Source organism: Selaginella moellendorffii, unplaced genomic scaffold, assembly GCF_000143415.4.
Source record: "Selaginella moellendorffii unplaced genomic scaffold, v1.0 SELMOscaffold_123, whole genome shotgun sequence".
In the NCBI taxonomy this organism is placed as follows: Eukaryota; Viridiplantae; Streptophyta; class Lycopodiopsida; order Selaginellales; family Selaginellaceae; genus Selaginella; species Selaginella moellendorffii.
In genome coordinates this window covers 336,086-349,018 of record NW_003314384.1, presented here as the reverse complement: position 1 = coordinate 349,018, position 12,933 = coordinate 336,086, and the positions used below count along the sequence as shown (strand labels likewise).

The 12,933-nt window shown below is 51.2% G+C and overlaps 5 protein-coding genes across 6 annotated transcripts; 1 reads left to right on the top strand and 4 right to left on the bottom strand.

Annotated features, from left to right (window-relative positions):
* Window positions 1-190: 190 nt before the first annotated feature.
* Window positions 191-1,202, bottom strand: LOC112342907. The gene is made up of 5 exons (XM_024665524.1): window positions 1,155-1,202; window positions 930-1,093; window positions 584-876; window positions 402-534; window positions 191-328 (listed from the first exon to the last, which is right to left on the bottom strand). Exons 2-4 carry the CDS (start codon window positions 967-969, stop codon window positions 409-411), a joined length of 459 nt encoding a protein of 152 aa, XP_024521292.1. The 5' UTR covers window positions 970-1,093; window positions 1,155-1,202; the 3' UTR covers window positions 191-328; window positions 402-408.
* LOC112342918 (probable glutathione S-transferase DHAR2, chloroplastic) lies at window positions 1,041-1,785 on the bottom strand. The gene is made up of 3 exons (XM_024665538.1): window positions 1,766-1,785; window positions 1,524-1,668; window positions 1,041-1,292 (listed from the first exon to the last, which is right to left on the bottom strand). Exons 1-3 carry the CDS (start codon window positions 1,783-1,785, stop codon window positions 1,041-1,043), a joined length of 417 nt encoding a protein of 138 aa, XP_024521306.1.
* LOC9633430 (3-ketoacyl-CoA thiolase 2, peroxisomal) lies at window positions 1,734-3,738 on the top strand. 2 transcript variants are annotated; one of them, XM_024665523.1, is made up of 12 exons: window positions 1,734-1,846; window positions 1,918-1,964; window positions 2,032-2,116; window positions 2,164-2,290; window positions 2,354-2,452; window positions 2,507-2,577; window positions 2,631-2,738; window positions 2,789-2,866; window positions 2,913-3,142; window positions 3,197-3,429; window positions 3,476-3,559; window positions 3,626-3,738. In XM_024665523.1, exons 1-12 carry the CDS (start codon window positions 1,829-1,831, stop codon window positions 3,670-3,672), a joined length of 1,227 nt encoding a protein of 408 aa, XP_024521291.1. In that variant the 5' UTR covers window positions 1,734-1,828; the 3' UTR covers window positions 3,673-3,738. The 2 variants fall into 2 exon arrangements, with proteins under 2 accessions (XP_024521291.1, XP_024521290.1); XM_024665522.1 differs by having other exon boundaries at window positions 1,741-1,846; window positions 1,915-1,964.
* A 12-nt stretch (window positions 3,739-3,750) lies between these two features.
* LOC112342908 lies at window positions 3,751-4,424 on the bottom strand. The gene is made up of 3 exons (XM_024665525.1): window positions 4,207-4,424; window positions 4,060-4,147; window positions 3,751-4,001 (listed from the first exon to the last, which is right to left on the bottom strand). Exons 1-3 carry the CDS (start codon window positions 4,392-4,394, stop codon window positions 3,861-3,863), a joined length of 417 nt encoding a protein of 138 aa, XP_024521293.1. The 5' UTR covers window positions 4,395-4,424; the 3' UTR covers window positions 3,751-3,860.
* Window positions 4,425-5,392: 968 nt separating this feature from the next.
* Window positions 5,393-7,942, bottom strand: LOC9633429 (pentatricopeptide repeat-containing protein At1g09410, mitochondrial). Its single transcript, XM_024665537.1, has one exon. It carries the CDS (start codon window positions 7,940-7,942, stop codon window positions 5,393-5,395), a length of 2,550 nt encoding a protein of 849 aa, XP_024521305.1.
* Window positions 7,943-12,933: the final 4,991 nt, after the last annotated feature.

Here is a 12,933-nt window from a genome sequence, read left to right as displayed (position 1 = left end):
CGCTCGTCAACTCCATGCCCTACGTCCCCGACTATGTGTCGTGGAAGACGCTGCTGGGAGCGTGTAGAACGCACTCGAGCTCGGAGTGCGAGCAAGGTTTTGCTCGTGGGGGCCGCTGGAGAGAAGCCCATCAACCAGACACTTGATTGTGAGCAATCCGTCGGTGGAGACAAAAGTATGTGAATCAAGATGAGAAGAAAAGCTCCTTGTTTGTCACTTGGACTGGCCGAGTGAAGTAAAACGCATCCATGGACGAGAGCTGCGAGTTCGTTAAGTCGTCCACCCGAAACGGAAAACAGTTTGGGCGATCAGCTGCGTGGGATAAAGCCTACATGGTAAGCAACAGCACAATCAACAAGAAGACGCAACGAATTTGATGAAGAGTAGCAATGAGCTTTTACCTTGGGTTCAGTAGAACATCGGGAAGGAGTCCACAGTCGGCACAACCTTCCTTAGATCAGTGATCAGAAGCGTAGTTGCCACGGGATTTGGATAATTCCCATAACACCACTGGTATTGTGTCACCAAGGTTGTCTACAAAGGCGGAAATATTGTCAATAACGAATTCTCTCTGTTGTCGTACCTTCAGAGCGAACAAGTCTCCCAAGGACCGAAAGCAAAAGACTTGATCCTCGCAGGGGTACCCAGCTGGTAATCGACTGCATCCGGCGGCATTCGAGAAAGCCTGTAGGATTTGTGCCTTACCCTGCTTTGGCCCAGCAATCCTTTGAAGCTCGGCAGGATTCCACACTATTACCAGAATTGGATCCTCGTCCTTGCCGCTGCTCTCCATGAGATGAAGGACTGCTGCCTTGAGGTCGCCTGTGATGTTGAAGCGTCGAAAAATCTCTGCGATCCTCCCATTCAGCATGATGCCTGCAACAGCAAAGCAACAGCAAATTAACACCTTTGAAACACACAAAGCTCACACAGCCTGCGCACCACATTCGTCCAGCACAGTGACGCCATCCCCCCAAAACCCTAGACCGTCCAAGACAACTGGTGTAGCCGCGGTTTTCTTCTCGTGTCCCGAGTTCTTGTCAATCTTGTCCGAACTTGGTCTGCCACCCTGCGATGATCATCTCGTCGTGAGCTAAATGAAAAAGAAAAAGGAAAGTGAGAAAAGAAGAGCGAGTGCTTGGCGGAAAGCTTACCATGTACTTTGCAACGTGCTGGAGGTTACTGGGGAAGACGAAGTCCATGAAGTGCTCGAGAGCCATTCTAGCATGACGGAGCTTTGGAGCCAGAGCAAAGTCGGAATCAGTGGGATTTTTTCCAGCGATGTAAGGGCCCTGAGAAACAAAATAAATGAGAAGAACATTACAAAGAACTTACACATATACATGGAGAAACTTACGTGTTTCTTCAATTGCTCCTCGAAAGCTGTGAGCTCGTTGATAAAATCTGTCTTTGCTGGAGCGCTTCGGTCCTTGGACTTGAGTCAGTTAGTGAACACTGGAAAGATGCCAGCACCGCTGGAAAATCCAATCTCATCTTAGCAGCAATCGATCTAACTTGTAGACATCGACTTTGAATTCGTCTGGAGTTTTCAGAGACGGCTCCTTGAACTTCTTCTCCACATGCACAATGATTTTGTCCGAATCTTGAATCCAATCAGGACCGTCGCGGAGAGCCGGCATCAAGCCAGAGGGATTGTGTTGCATAAACCTGTGAGAGAAAAAAATCCCATCTCCTTACCAACCAGTCTGGCTTTGGAATTTTTTTGGTGTTAGGCAGGAAATGCTTTTCGGCCATTCTCGCTCACCTGTCGATCAGCGCAACCATTTGCTGGTACTATTCTCTTGCTTTGGCATTCTCGCCTCTTGTGATGATGCAGAGCTCCACTGTAAGCTAGAGAATTTTGTTTGCTCGCTCTCAACTTCAACTTCTCTTGTCTGTGTGTTCTCTTCGCAGCAGCCTTCAGCCTGTCCTCCTGAGCTCAGTGACGATGTTGTCATTGTTGCGTGAGTCATTCAAGACTTCTTTCTTTTCTTCACTTCCAAATTTTAAACTCCACCTGGGTTGTGGCAGAGCATTCCGGACACCGATATGCAAGGCCAAGCGTGGTGGCTTTAAGGACAGCTTCCCGGAGGATTTACTGGTTCCTGTTCTCAAGGTATCTTGTGAAACTTTGTTCGCACGTTTTTCGACAATTCTTTCCAGGCAGTGGTGGCTCACACCGGCGTAATACCAGCTGACGTTGGTGACATTGTCGTCGGGACCGTCATAGCACCCGGTTCCCATCGGGCGGCTGAGTGTCGAATCGCTGCTCTCCTGGCTGGCTTTCCAGGTTTGTCAAGCGTACAGGCAGAGACCTGTTCTTACTTTCTGTTTTTTATTCTCTTGCTTGCAGACACTGTACCAGTTCGAACTGTCAACAGGCAGTGCTCATCCGGTCTACAAGCTGTTGGAGATGTTGCAGCGGCAATCAAATCTGGATTCTATGAAATTGGTCTCGCGTTTTCACGGTTGATGTAGTTTCCTTGTTTAATCGTATCTTTTCCAGGAATCGGCGCTGGTGTGGAGTGCATGTCAATCGATTTTGGGGTTCAGCAGCAACCTCGTGTGAATCCCCAGGTATTACGGGTGTCATTCCTTTCTTTTGTTATGTGTTACCTTCAAAGCTTCAGGTTGAGCTGAACAGCATGGCTAAAGACTGCTTGTTACCTATGGGCATTACGTCCGAGAATGTTGCTGAGCGATATGGCATCACTCGAGAGGAGCAAGACGAGGCTGCTGTAAGTGTTTGCTACGTTCCGATCAGCTTTGTCATCAATATATTATCCAGGTTGTATCGCACCAGAATGCAGCAGCAGCAATCGCAAGTGGAAGATTCAAAGACGAGATTACTCCTGTGAAAACCAAGGTAGTGATGCTTCATACAAACATGAGTTTCTGACGCTTGTGTGCAGCGTGTGGATGCCACCACTGAAGAGGTCACAGAAAGTGTCATATCTGTGGACGACGGTGTACGCCCCGACACGACCCTTAGCGTGTTGGCGAGACTCAAGCCAGCATTCAAGAGTGGAGGCACAAGTACTGCGGGCAATTCGAGCCAAGTTAGCGATGGTGCTGGAGCCGTTCTCCTGATGAAGAGAAGCTGTGCAACTCAGCGTGGCCTGCCAGTCCTGGGAGCATTCAGGTGAGTGTTTTTTGCTTGAATTTGATTGATTGTGGAGCTTATCAATCTTGACAGGAGCTTTGCCGTGGTTGGCGTAGAGCCCGGTGTGATGGGAATCGGCCCCGCGGTTGCGATTCCAAAGGCCGTCAAAGATGCTGGCCTGGAGATTAGCGACATTCATCTGTTTGAGATCAACGAGGCGTTCGCATCGCAGTACACGTACTGTTGCAAGAAGCTGCAACTTGACCCTGCGAAGGTGAACGTGAATGGTGGCGCAATCGCGCTTGGCCACCCTCTGGGTGCAACAGGCAAGCAATCTTTTAAGTGTTTTATGTGTCTTATATTTTGTCATAGGTGCTCGCTGTGTGGCAACGCTCCTCCATGAAATGGCCAAGCGTGGGTCCGCTTGTAGATACGGAGTGGTCTCTATGTGCATAGGTGAGTGAACCATTTGGCCATCCACTTTATTGTCTTTTTGTTTTTTTTTTTTTTTTTTTTCCGCAGGGACTGGCATGGGAGCGGCAGCTGTGTTCGAGCGAGGAGATGTATAAATTCATTCGCAATCGCCTCAACATTCTACTTCATAATACAAACTTTTGGTGTGTTTGACAGTAGAAGGGTAGCGGTTGTGGGTTATTACTTTTTATTCAACATTAGCACTGCTCGAAGCATAAGAAAAAACTGGTTTATGAAACTCTCACGCTCAGCTCAACTCTCCTGAAAAACAGATTGGTCATTCTCAAAAGTTGCTGGACCTGAAGATGTTGATGAGGTGAGCCCTTTCGCGCTTGGCTAAGTCAGCTTGCTTCTTGAGCGAGATTTGCTCCTGCTGGTACTTTGCAATGAGGAAACGCTTCCTCTTCTCGGCTTGAATGCGCTCCTAAAACCAACAAACTCTCAGCTTCAGGCCTAGCAAATGGAATAAAAAAGAGAGAGACCTCAAGAGCCTTTTCTTGCTTCTCTGAGAGCTCTTTGCCGTCGTCGTGGCCACCATCTTTAGATTTGTCACCTGCCTTCTTTGTAACCCTGCAAAGATAAAAACACACGCTCAGCTTCTCCGCATGACACGAATTTCGTTCACTTACTCCAGCTCTCGAGAAGTAGAATCAAGCTGGGAGCGCCCTGAATCCACGCTTCTCAGCCAGCCGAGACGTTCCTTGTTGAGCTGCTTCTCGATCTCTTCGAGCTGCAACCTCATCCTGAGCTTGCCATCCACGTTGAGACGGTCCAGGCTCTTGAGCTCCTGCTGGAATCTGTCCTCTATCTCCTGCATCTGCACATTGACGCGATGAGGAAAAGTTGGAAACGAAGAAAGAGAACCCAACCTTTCTCGGTTTCTTCAAAGACCTGTTGAGCTTGAACGCCTGCTTGAGCTGCTTGGTGGCCCCAAAGCTCTTCCCCCACTTCTCTCGCAGGTAAGCGCACTGTTGTGTCTCGGAGAGCATCGGCAAGAGCTTGAGCATATCAAGTGCATGCTCCTCGTCGCCACTGCTGCCATCCTCATCGTCACACAAGTCTTCCGCTGCTATATCTTGCGCAGGAGCAGCTGCCAGAGACGATACTTCATGACGCTTGATCAGCCCACAAAACGACTTGCTCATGGCAACTGTATCGTCTTCTTCTTGTTCTCCTTGTTCCTCGGCAGCATCAAGGTGCTTCTCTTCAACGAGTTGCTCCTCCACCGCAGGCCCAGAGTCCCTCGCTCGGAATTCCAGCTGCTTGGCATCTACAAAACCAACCTCGGATGATGGATAGGCCACCACAAACCTCGGCTCAGCCGCACTTCCTCCCTTGCTATACACGGCCAGCACCTCGAGTAACTTGAGCTCCGCGAGGTTTTGCGGGACGTCCTCGCCTTGGAGCCCCTTGAACGGCCGCCTCACCTTGCCATCACCCTCGTCCGAGTTGTTGACGAGGAGAACCGGCGGCCACGACTTGATGCCTACTTCCTGCCGAAGAGATTCCACCTCCGCCTTGAGTGCCTCCTTCAAGGCGCGGAGGAAAGCGCGGTGCTGCCTCACTCGCTTCTTCCAGTAGTTCTTGAGGTGGAGTATGAGCGCCTCCCATCCCCGGAGTGGTTTCTTCCCGGGGCACAGAGCACACAAGATGTGGGGCTCTCTCCCCGAGCAAGTGAGGCTGGCGCTGCTCTCCAGGCATCCAATCTGGTCCCGGTAATCCGCCACCATCCTCTTTGCAAGCGGCAGAAGCGCGCTGAAGCACCTCTCTTCCAGTGCATCGCCACCCTCTTGGTCGGCGTGGTGGAGGAGGAATTCATACTCGTCGCCCGGGATGAGATCGTCTGGCCGTGTCTCGAGAATCCAAGTGCGATGGATGGCAATCTCCCTCGGCTCTAGCGCCATTCCTTTTCAAAAATTCGAACGGCCCCGCCAAAAGCGGCTCAACGGCTGGGATGTGATCTAGAGAGACGCCTCCCTTTCGATCTAGGGCGTCCTCGTCCTTCGTCCTCCCTAGCAGCGCCTCTTGTATGCTGGCTAGAACCCCCTGCGATGGCGATGGCGATGGCGGTGGGCATGGATCCACAAGCATGGCAGCATTTCGTGCCGCACGCCTCGCCCGCTCGTTGTCGTTGTGAAGCCTGGACGCCGCCACCAGCGCTCTCCACACAGAGGCATCGGGCTCCAGGGGCATGTTTTCCAGCACCTCCTCGGCCTTGGTCAGCTGCCCCGACCGACCCAGGAGCTCCACCATGCATGCCCACTGCTCCATGCTCGGCCCTGCGGCATACCGGTAGATGAGGCGGAAGAAGGTCCGGCCGTCCTCCACAAGGCTCGCAGCGCTACAAGCCGACACGATGCTCACGAAGCTGATCTCGTTGGGAAGCATGCCCTCCAGTTCCATGGCCCGGAAGAGCTCGAGCGAGACCTTGGCTTGGCGACACCGTGCATACGCCGAGACGATGGCCGTCCACGACACAATGTCGTGCCTTGGCATCGCCTCAAACAGTCTTCTCGCCTGCTCGACGCTTCCACACCTCCCATACATGTTGAGCAGGGCGGTGGCGACCGAAACATCAGCGCGATGCTTGTAGCTCATCTCCTCGTCCACGGCCTGGTGAAGCTCCTTGCCTTGTGCTAGAGCTCCAACGTCCGCACAGGCGTTCAAGGCTGTTATCAAGGTGACCCGGTCTGGCTTCGTGACTCCCTCGCTGTCCATGGCCGCCAGGAGCGAGAGCGCTTGTCTGCCGTGCTTGTTCTGAGCGTAGGCTGTGAGCATGGCGTTCCACGACACGAGCGTGCGCTCTGGAAGCTGCTCAAACATGTCCCTTGCCTCGTCCAAGAGACCATTCTGAGCCAATGCCACCACCATGCTCGTCCACGACACGCTGTTCCACCCCGGCATCGTGCTGAAGAGTTCTTTGGCTTCGGCCACTTTGGCATTGAGGCCGTAGATGGACAGCAGAGTGTTCCAAGCAACGCTGGTCTTGCGTGAGATCTGGTCGAAGGCGCTCTTGGCCTCGCTCACCTGGCCACACTTCCCATACATGTTTACCACCGCAGTTGCGATCAATGTGTTGCCGTCACTGGTGCTAGTGATCTCCTGGTGGACTAGACTCCCTTGTTCCAAGTCCTCCATGTCAGCACAGGCACCAAGAACACTGGCGAAGCACACACTATCGGCTTCCACACCTTCCAATACCATCACTTTGAACACCTGTAGAGCCTTCCTTCCGCGACCGTTCTGCGAAAGCCCGGAGACGATTGAGTTCCACGAGACCCTACTCCGCTGCGGCATCTTGTCAAACAGAGCCACGGCTTCTTCCACGCTCCCATTCCTGGCACACACTGACACCAGCGTCGTCCACGACACGACGTCCCGCAACGGCATTTCCTCGAACACCTTCCAAGCATTGGCCACATTACTCCCTCCTTGAGCATAGTTGTAGGCGGACAGGAGAGCGTTCCAGGACACGGTGTTCTTGTCCCCGTCCGGAATCGCATGAAACAAGGCACTTGCGTCCTCCACGCAGCCGTTCCGGGCGAAGGCCGAAAGCATGACGTTCCAAGACACGATACTCTTGTTGGCGATGTCCCGGAACACACTCTCCGCCTCCGCTACCCTGTGGCACCGGCCATACATGCGGACGAGCGCAGTCGCCACCACAGTGTCGGGCAAAAATCGTTTCATTCGTGCAGCCACTTGACCCACAGATGCTGACATTGTCTCCTCGTGACTCTCCTTCTCCAGTGACGACGCGCAAGCATCAGACACAGCCAGCATTGTCACCCTGTCAGGTTCTACGCCCTCCAACTCCATGTCGTGAAACATCCCGAGAGCCGTGTCGCAATGCCCGAGCCGTGCACACGCCGTGATGATCGCATTCCAGGCCACAATTCCATGCTGAGGCATCACTTCCAGGATCTGTATCGCTTCCGCAATTCGGCCATCGCTAGAATAGGCCGCCACCATCCCCGTCCACGACACGGAGTTGCGCTCTCGCATGCAAGAAAATAACTCATCAGCTTTCCCAAGATGCCCACAGGCGGCATATGCAGTGAGCATGGCATTCCACGACACAACATCCCTCTCCGGCATCATGTCAAACAGCCATTTCGCCTCCTCTTCCCGTGTGATGCTCGCACCAAGCATAGTGTTCCAGGAAAACCTGTTCTTCCGCGGAATCCTCTCAAACACTTGCCTCGCCTCCTCGATCTGGCCGCAGGCGGCGTACATCTGGACCAGCAGATTGCCCAGATAGGTGTCGCACTCCAAACCGGCCTCGCCCAGCCTCCGCTCCAGCTGCTTTCCCTCGGCCACGGATCTACACTGGCGCACAAGCAACGCCCACTGCCGCTGCTGCATTCCATAGCGACTATAAATTTAGGGCTTGATTCTAGAATGAAATCCTTCTGGTGACGATTCATTACTACGGGGTCGACTTTGATCTCATGGCTCGATCTGGGAGTTGTGCAGATGTTTCCACAGGATCCGGGCAAGCAGATCACTGGCTGGTTGACGAGGATCAGCGTCTGGCGGAGATCAAAAGGCCTTGCATCATTCATAGCTTTCTGTCCGAGCTGAACAAGAATGCAAGGCGTGGCGTGGAACAGTTTGGGCATCTTCAACTTGCGGGGCTTTGTGCTCTGTGGCTTGCCGATTCTCAAGGAAGTTATTGCAGATAGGATCCTGGAGGATGTGACTTGTATCTCTGCTTTCGGTCGAGAGTAGCAGGGAGATTGAGCTCCTTGATGCAAGCGACATACGGATGCATACGCTGCCTTTTCTTTTCAAGCTAAACATCCCGAGTGGCAGGAAGACGAATCAGCGGATATTGTGAATGCGCCCAGTGAGGAAGATGGCAACTGATCAATGGCAGAAGGATACTGGAGCTCAAGGGACTGGTGGGTGTTTGCTGCCACTATGTGCAGTCCTTCCAAGTACATTCCTTCGAAGAGTGGCAGAGGGTGGTGCGAAACGGGCGCCTCGTTTGGGGGTCTACTCAAAGATGTGAGACACTACCTGACGGATGTTCTTGGTTGCCTGGAAGCGGAAGGAGTTGCGTAGGTGACGGATGCGGAGCTGCTCGAGGATGCTGTCAGTGTTTTGTTTCGCGATGGTCCCGAGAGAGAAAAAAAGAAATATTTATTAACAATTAATAATTTTTATAATTAAAAATAAAATTCATTTTGTAGTATATTCTTTCATTTCAAGATTACTGGGTATAACTATGTTGTGATGGAGGAAAATTTGGTGGTGTTATAAATGTAATTAAGTATCTCCTTATAACTCTATATAATATATAAAGAGGAGTTGAGATTATGCTTGAAATGAAAGAATATAGAATGCATAAGAGTCAACCTGATCAGCTATGGAATCCTAGATTCATTCATATGGAATGAGTATATGCAAGTGAGGTTCTAATGGCTTTGGTGTCGTTGGTAACCATCATATTGCATGAAGGTATGGGCAACATTAATTCTCACTTAATCCAAACTTAAGCCCTTAATACCATTAAAACCCAAAAGTTTGGTCATATTAGACTATAGGATCTCAAAAACCTCTTTAGTGTTCGTGAAGGAAGCTGCATCCCACTCAAACTGCCCCTCCTATGGCTTTGAAGAGTTCTAAGCTCCTGCCTGCATCTCAGGAAGGTGATCAAAAGGACCACTGGCATCAAAACCGCCGTGGACACCCATGCGAGCAGGAGACTATTTGATTTGTAAGTCGATTCGCCCTGAGCAACAACCAGCACTCGCAATCCATGGCTTGTCACCTGCACTTGGTCAGCGTGTAGTGCCCAGCTCCTGAAACTCTTCTCTCTTTGCAACTCAGTCGGCGTCAAAGCCACAACAGCGGAGTAGGAAACAATGGCCAGGACCAGGTTGCAGCAGCACAAAAGCCCTATTTTCAAGCGTGAAGAGACTCTCACACCTCGCACCAGCTTCAACTGTGCATCTGTCAATGGCACCACTCCCGCAACAACTGCGATGAAAGCACTGGGGAGAGTTATGGCCACCACCCAGAACTCCGCGGGAGAACCTTGCTCCAGGTTCAGAAGCGAGAGATGCTCAGCAATGTACGACGCTTTAACTTGAGAGAGCAACGAGCTAAGAATGTCTACGTCCGAACTTGTTTGCAGCAGATCCTGGGGTGGATCTATTCCCCACAAGCACATTTCCGGCTTGGCTGCCCTTCTATTTTCACATACTGGTGCATCATAGAGAGGAAAGTTGGATGACGGACTGTTCGTTGTTCGCACCCAGATAGATGAAAGTCCTGAGCAGCTCTGTCTTCGCAAAGGTACCAGTGTATTGGTCTCGTTCCTGGGAGCTTCATAGACGGCTTTGAAATACGGCACAAGACTGGCTTTCACTTCTTTCTCGCCACAGTCGAAGTGTACGCAGTGGAATCTCCACGAGCTGCGTGTGGTTACAGTAGCATTCAGCTGCTCACTGTAGCAAGCGTAGTAGCCCGACTGGTTGGAAAACAGAAAGGGTGACTCGCTTTGGCAGCCTCCAACAATCTTGCCCGGAAGAAAGGCCGGTCCCAGGACAGTGAGAAGCTCACTGCCGGTGGCGTTCTTGAACTCTTCATCCATTCTATAACATTTGGCGACTCCACCATAGTTGTACACACCTGCTTCAGGAGCTTTTCTCACGCTTGGAGATGGTAAGCGGGCTCCTTTATCAGTCAGCGCAACCTCACCTCGATCAGCAAAGATGTCAAATCCTAAGTTGCCACAGTTTGGTAAGTCTCTGTAGCTTTCCCATGCTAGAGTTCTAGCTTGAAACCCTGACTCTGATTGTGTGTTTGTATAGTACTCAGTTGGAAACTCCAGTATCCTGGAGGGAACCGTGTTTGTGACCCGTTGGGCATTACTGTTGTCACTGACTACCTCCCACAAGCTGAAGTATGTTGGTGAGTACCTTGTCCAGTTTCTGATTTCCTGATCATAATCTTGAGGAGTAACCCGCAGAACAACTGGTGCAATTGGTTCACAGGCGGCATCTAATGTAGATTCGGCCTGCCGGTTTTCCTGCAGGCAGACAAATGCCAGCAGCCACATGGTGATCTTCATGGTTCCCAGACCCTTGATGTGCTCGGAGGACTCATACTCTGCGATGGATGCATTCCTGGTTGCTGAGAGCCCTCCCCTATCACGGATCTCTTTCAGATAGTCCTTGTCACATACCTGTTCTACACTGCCCAGCTCCTCTTCTGGAATGGGAATTGAAACCAAGTACCTCAAGAAGGCCTCTGGATGCGATTTGAGGTGCGGAATGAACTGCCACCAGGTGGACTTCTGAGACGTATCACCGCTCATGCTTAGAACTGCTCTGGAGCTGTTTACTCCAGCCAGTTCACCCCGTTGCACTGATACTTCCGCTGCTCCCAAGTGAATGTGAAGAATCCCCAGTACGAGAAGGGCGACGATCCAAGCCATCAAACAATTCGACTATCGGTAAATAGCCCCGATATGTGTAATAGCAAGACTTCAAGTCGCCACTGCCAGGAAGGACCCATTCACGACCATTAAGGCACAGAAGCCGTTCCTGTCGCATCCGGGAAATTAAAAAAGAAGCCGCGACACGGGAGGCACAGAAGCCGTTCCTGTCGCAGGCTTTTGGAAATGCTTCTTTTTAATTTCCTGGATGCGACAGGAACGCCTCCCCTTGATTCACTCTCTCTCCGCTTACTTGGCGGTGACGTGGCATCAGCCTTTCTTTTTGTTTTTTCTCCAGCACACTCCTTCTCCCGTCCATTTAACGGGAGGCTCTGTCAATAGTCCTTTGCGTGTATTCAGGACTAGAGGCTCACATTTAATACTGAGGAAGAAAGAGCAGGGCCACAACGCCGCGGCGCCGCTACCAAGGAGCTGGAACAGCGGGACGACCTCATCTCTAGCCTCTACATGTATACAATGCCTGACTGATTGACTACCTAGGAGCTGGAACAGCGGGACGACCTCATCTCTAGCCTTTACATGTATACAACGCCTGACTGATTGTGAATCGTGATCAAGCAAAGGCTTGCCGAGCTCATCTCTCGCATCTTCTGTCACCTTGAGCAAGTTTTCTCCAGGAAAAGAGTCCGTCCATTCATCTCTTTCAATCAACACCTTCGGGTGGTTTTCTTCTCTGCCTGACATCGGCCATTCCATTGCGATCCAGCGATGCCGTACCAGCTAAATAGAGTTAATCTTTAATTAACAAAACTTAAACTTTTATCCTTTAATGATGAATTTATCTCTTCAACCAGGTCAGGCTCCAAGCCTATATTTGCGGCCAAACCGCATATCTTTGAATCAGCAAGTTTCAGGCTCAATTGATTTATTCTAGATTCTCTGAATAACATGAACTTGATTTGGTTGACAGATTACAAAAAGGATTATTGAGGCCTGATTTTCAATATGGCAGCCATTGGAACATTGGCCCCTCCAAAGACGGAGAAGAAAGGTGGCTGGGCTGGCCACAATTTTCAAGCATACAAAAGGCTTTGGCTTGAGATTCCTTACTTCATGGCGATGGCGCCGCCCTAGCCAGCCCAGATGCGCTGCTGCCTGGGTGGAGGACGACGGCTCGCGCATCGGCGGCGGCAGCAGGCATTTGTGGCGGCGCTTCTTGTTGTTGGCGGCTCGCGGAAGTGGTAGGCGAGTAAAACCGCTGCTGCTTGCTCCTTCTTGACCCAGCTTCATGCGCCGCAGCTATCTACACTCCACAAATACAGGCCTGTGGATGCAACGGTGACCGCAGTAGTTGCATAAACCAAGGGTGATACGCTCCACACATCGTCGCTTGAATAATCGATTATTGCCGTGCACTGCCTTGTTGATGGGATCTGTGATGTCCTCCATCGTCATTAACAGATCCTTGAAATCCTCACGCAGACCATGGTAGAACTGATCCATTCTTCCCAAAGTGTGTATATGGTGAGGAGGCAAAAATCTGTAGCATAGATTGAGGCCCCTGCAAGAGTCATTAAATCTTGATGGTTACCGAGTGAATCCGGTGCGTATTGCCAAAGCACACCGAGATGTGCTCCTTAAATAGTGCAAGGTCATGCAGTTCATGCACCTCCCTACATGTGGATTCCTTCTCCAGAAGAGAAAACCAAGACAGGGCAGCACTTCCAGAAGTGTGCCGATGACGCCAATTTGCGAATTTGCAGAGGGGTAGCACCGAGGCTGGAGTCTGAAGATCAGGTCCATCTGGTTCAAGAACCCCCGTAGATCCGATCCGTCATCTAGTGAACTTTTTGGGGAAGCTGATCTTGGGCTCGGTGTCGAGGATTAAGACGCTGATTACTGGAGTTGAAGGAGAGCTGTTCAAAGTTGTTGGTTGTCGACTTGGAGC

Bases quoted from the DNA above. Each gene is read 5' to 3' on its own strand.
- LOC112342918 (XM_024665538.1), bottom strand. From the start codon at position 1,785: ATGGTTGCGCTGATCGACAG. The intron at 1,669-1,765 runs GTGAGCGAGAAT...TTTCTCTCACAG, and splicing joins ATGGTTGCGCTGATCGACAG to GTTTATGCAACACAATCCCT. The intron at 1,293-1,523 runs GTCTACAAGTTA...TTTGTTTCTCAG, and splicing joins CAGACGAATTCAAAGTCGAT to GGCCCTTACATCGCTGGAAA.
- LOC112342908 (XM_024665525.1), bottom strand. From the start codon at position 4,394: ATGCAGGAGATAGAGGACAGATTCCAGCAGGAGCTCAAGAGCCTGGAC. The intron at 4,148-4,206 runs GTAAGTGAACGA...TTATCTTTGCAG, and splicing joins TCTACTTCTCGAGAGCTGGA to GGTTACAAAGAAGGCAGGTG. The intron at 4,002-4,059 runs GTCTCTCTCTTT...TGTTGGTTTTAG, and splicing joins AGCAAGAAAAGGCTCTTGAG to GAGCGCATTCAAGCCGAGAA.
- LOC9633429 (XM_024665537.1), bottom strand. From the start codon at position 7,942: ATGCAGCAGCGGCAGTGGGCGTTGCTTGTGCGCCAGTGTAGATCCGTG.
- LOC112342907 (XM_024665524.1), bottom strand. From the start codon at position 969: ATGGCGTCACTGTGCTGGACGAATGTGGTGCGCAGGCTGT. The intron at 877-929 runs GTGAGCTTTGTG...TTGCTGTTGCAG, and splicing joins GAATGTGGTGCGCAGGCTGT to GCATCATGCTGAATGGGAGG. The intron at 535-583 runs GTACGACAACAG...CCGCCTTTGTAG, and splicing joins GAGACTTGTTCGCTCTGAAG to ACAACCTTGGTGACACAATA.
- LOC9633430 (XM_024665522.1), top strand. The intron at 3,143-3,196 runs GTGAGTGTTTTT...CAATCTTGACAG, and splicing joins CCAGTCCTGGGAGCATTCAG to GAGCTTTGCCGTGGTTGGCG. The intron at 3,430-3,475 runs GCAAGCAATCTT...ATTTTGTCATAG, and splicing joins CCACCCTCTGGGTGCAACAG to GTGCTCGCTGTGTGGCAACG.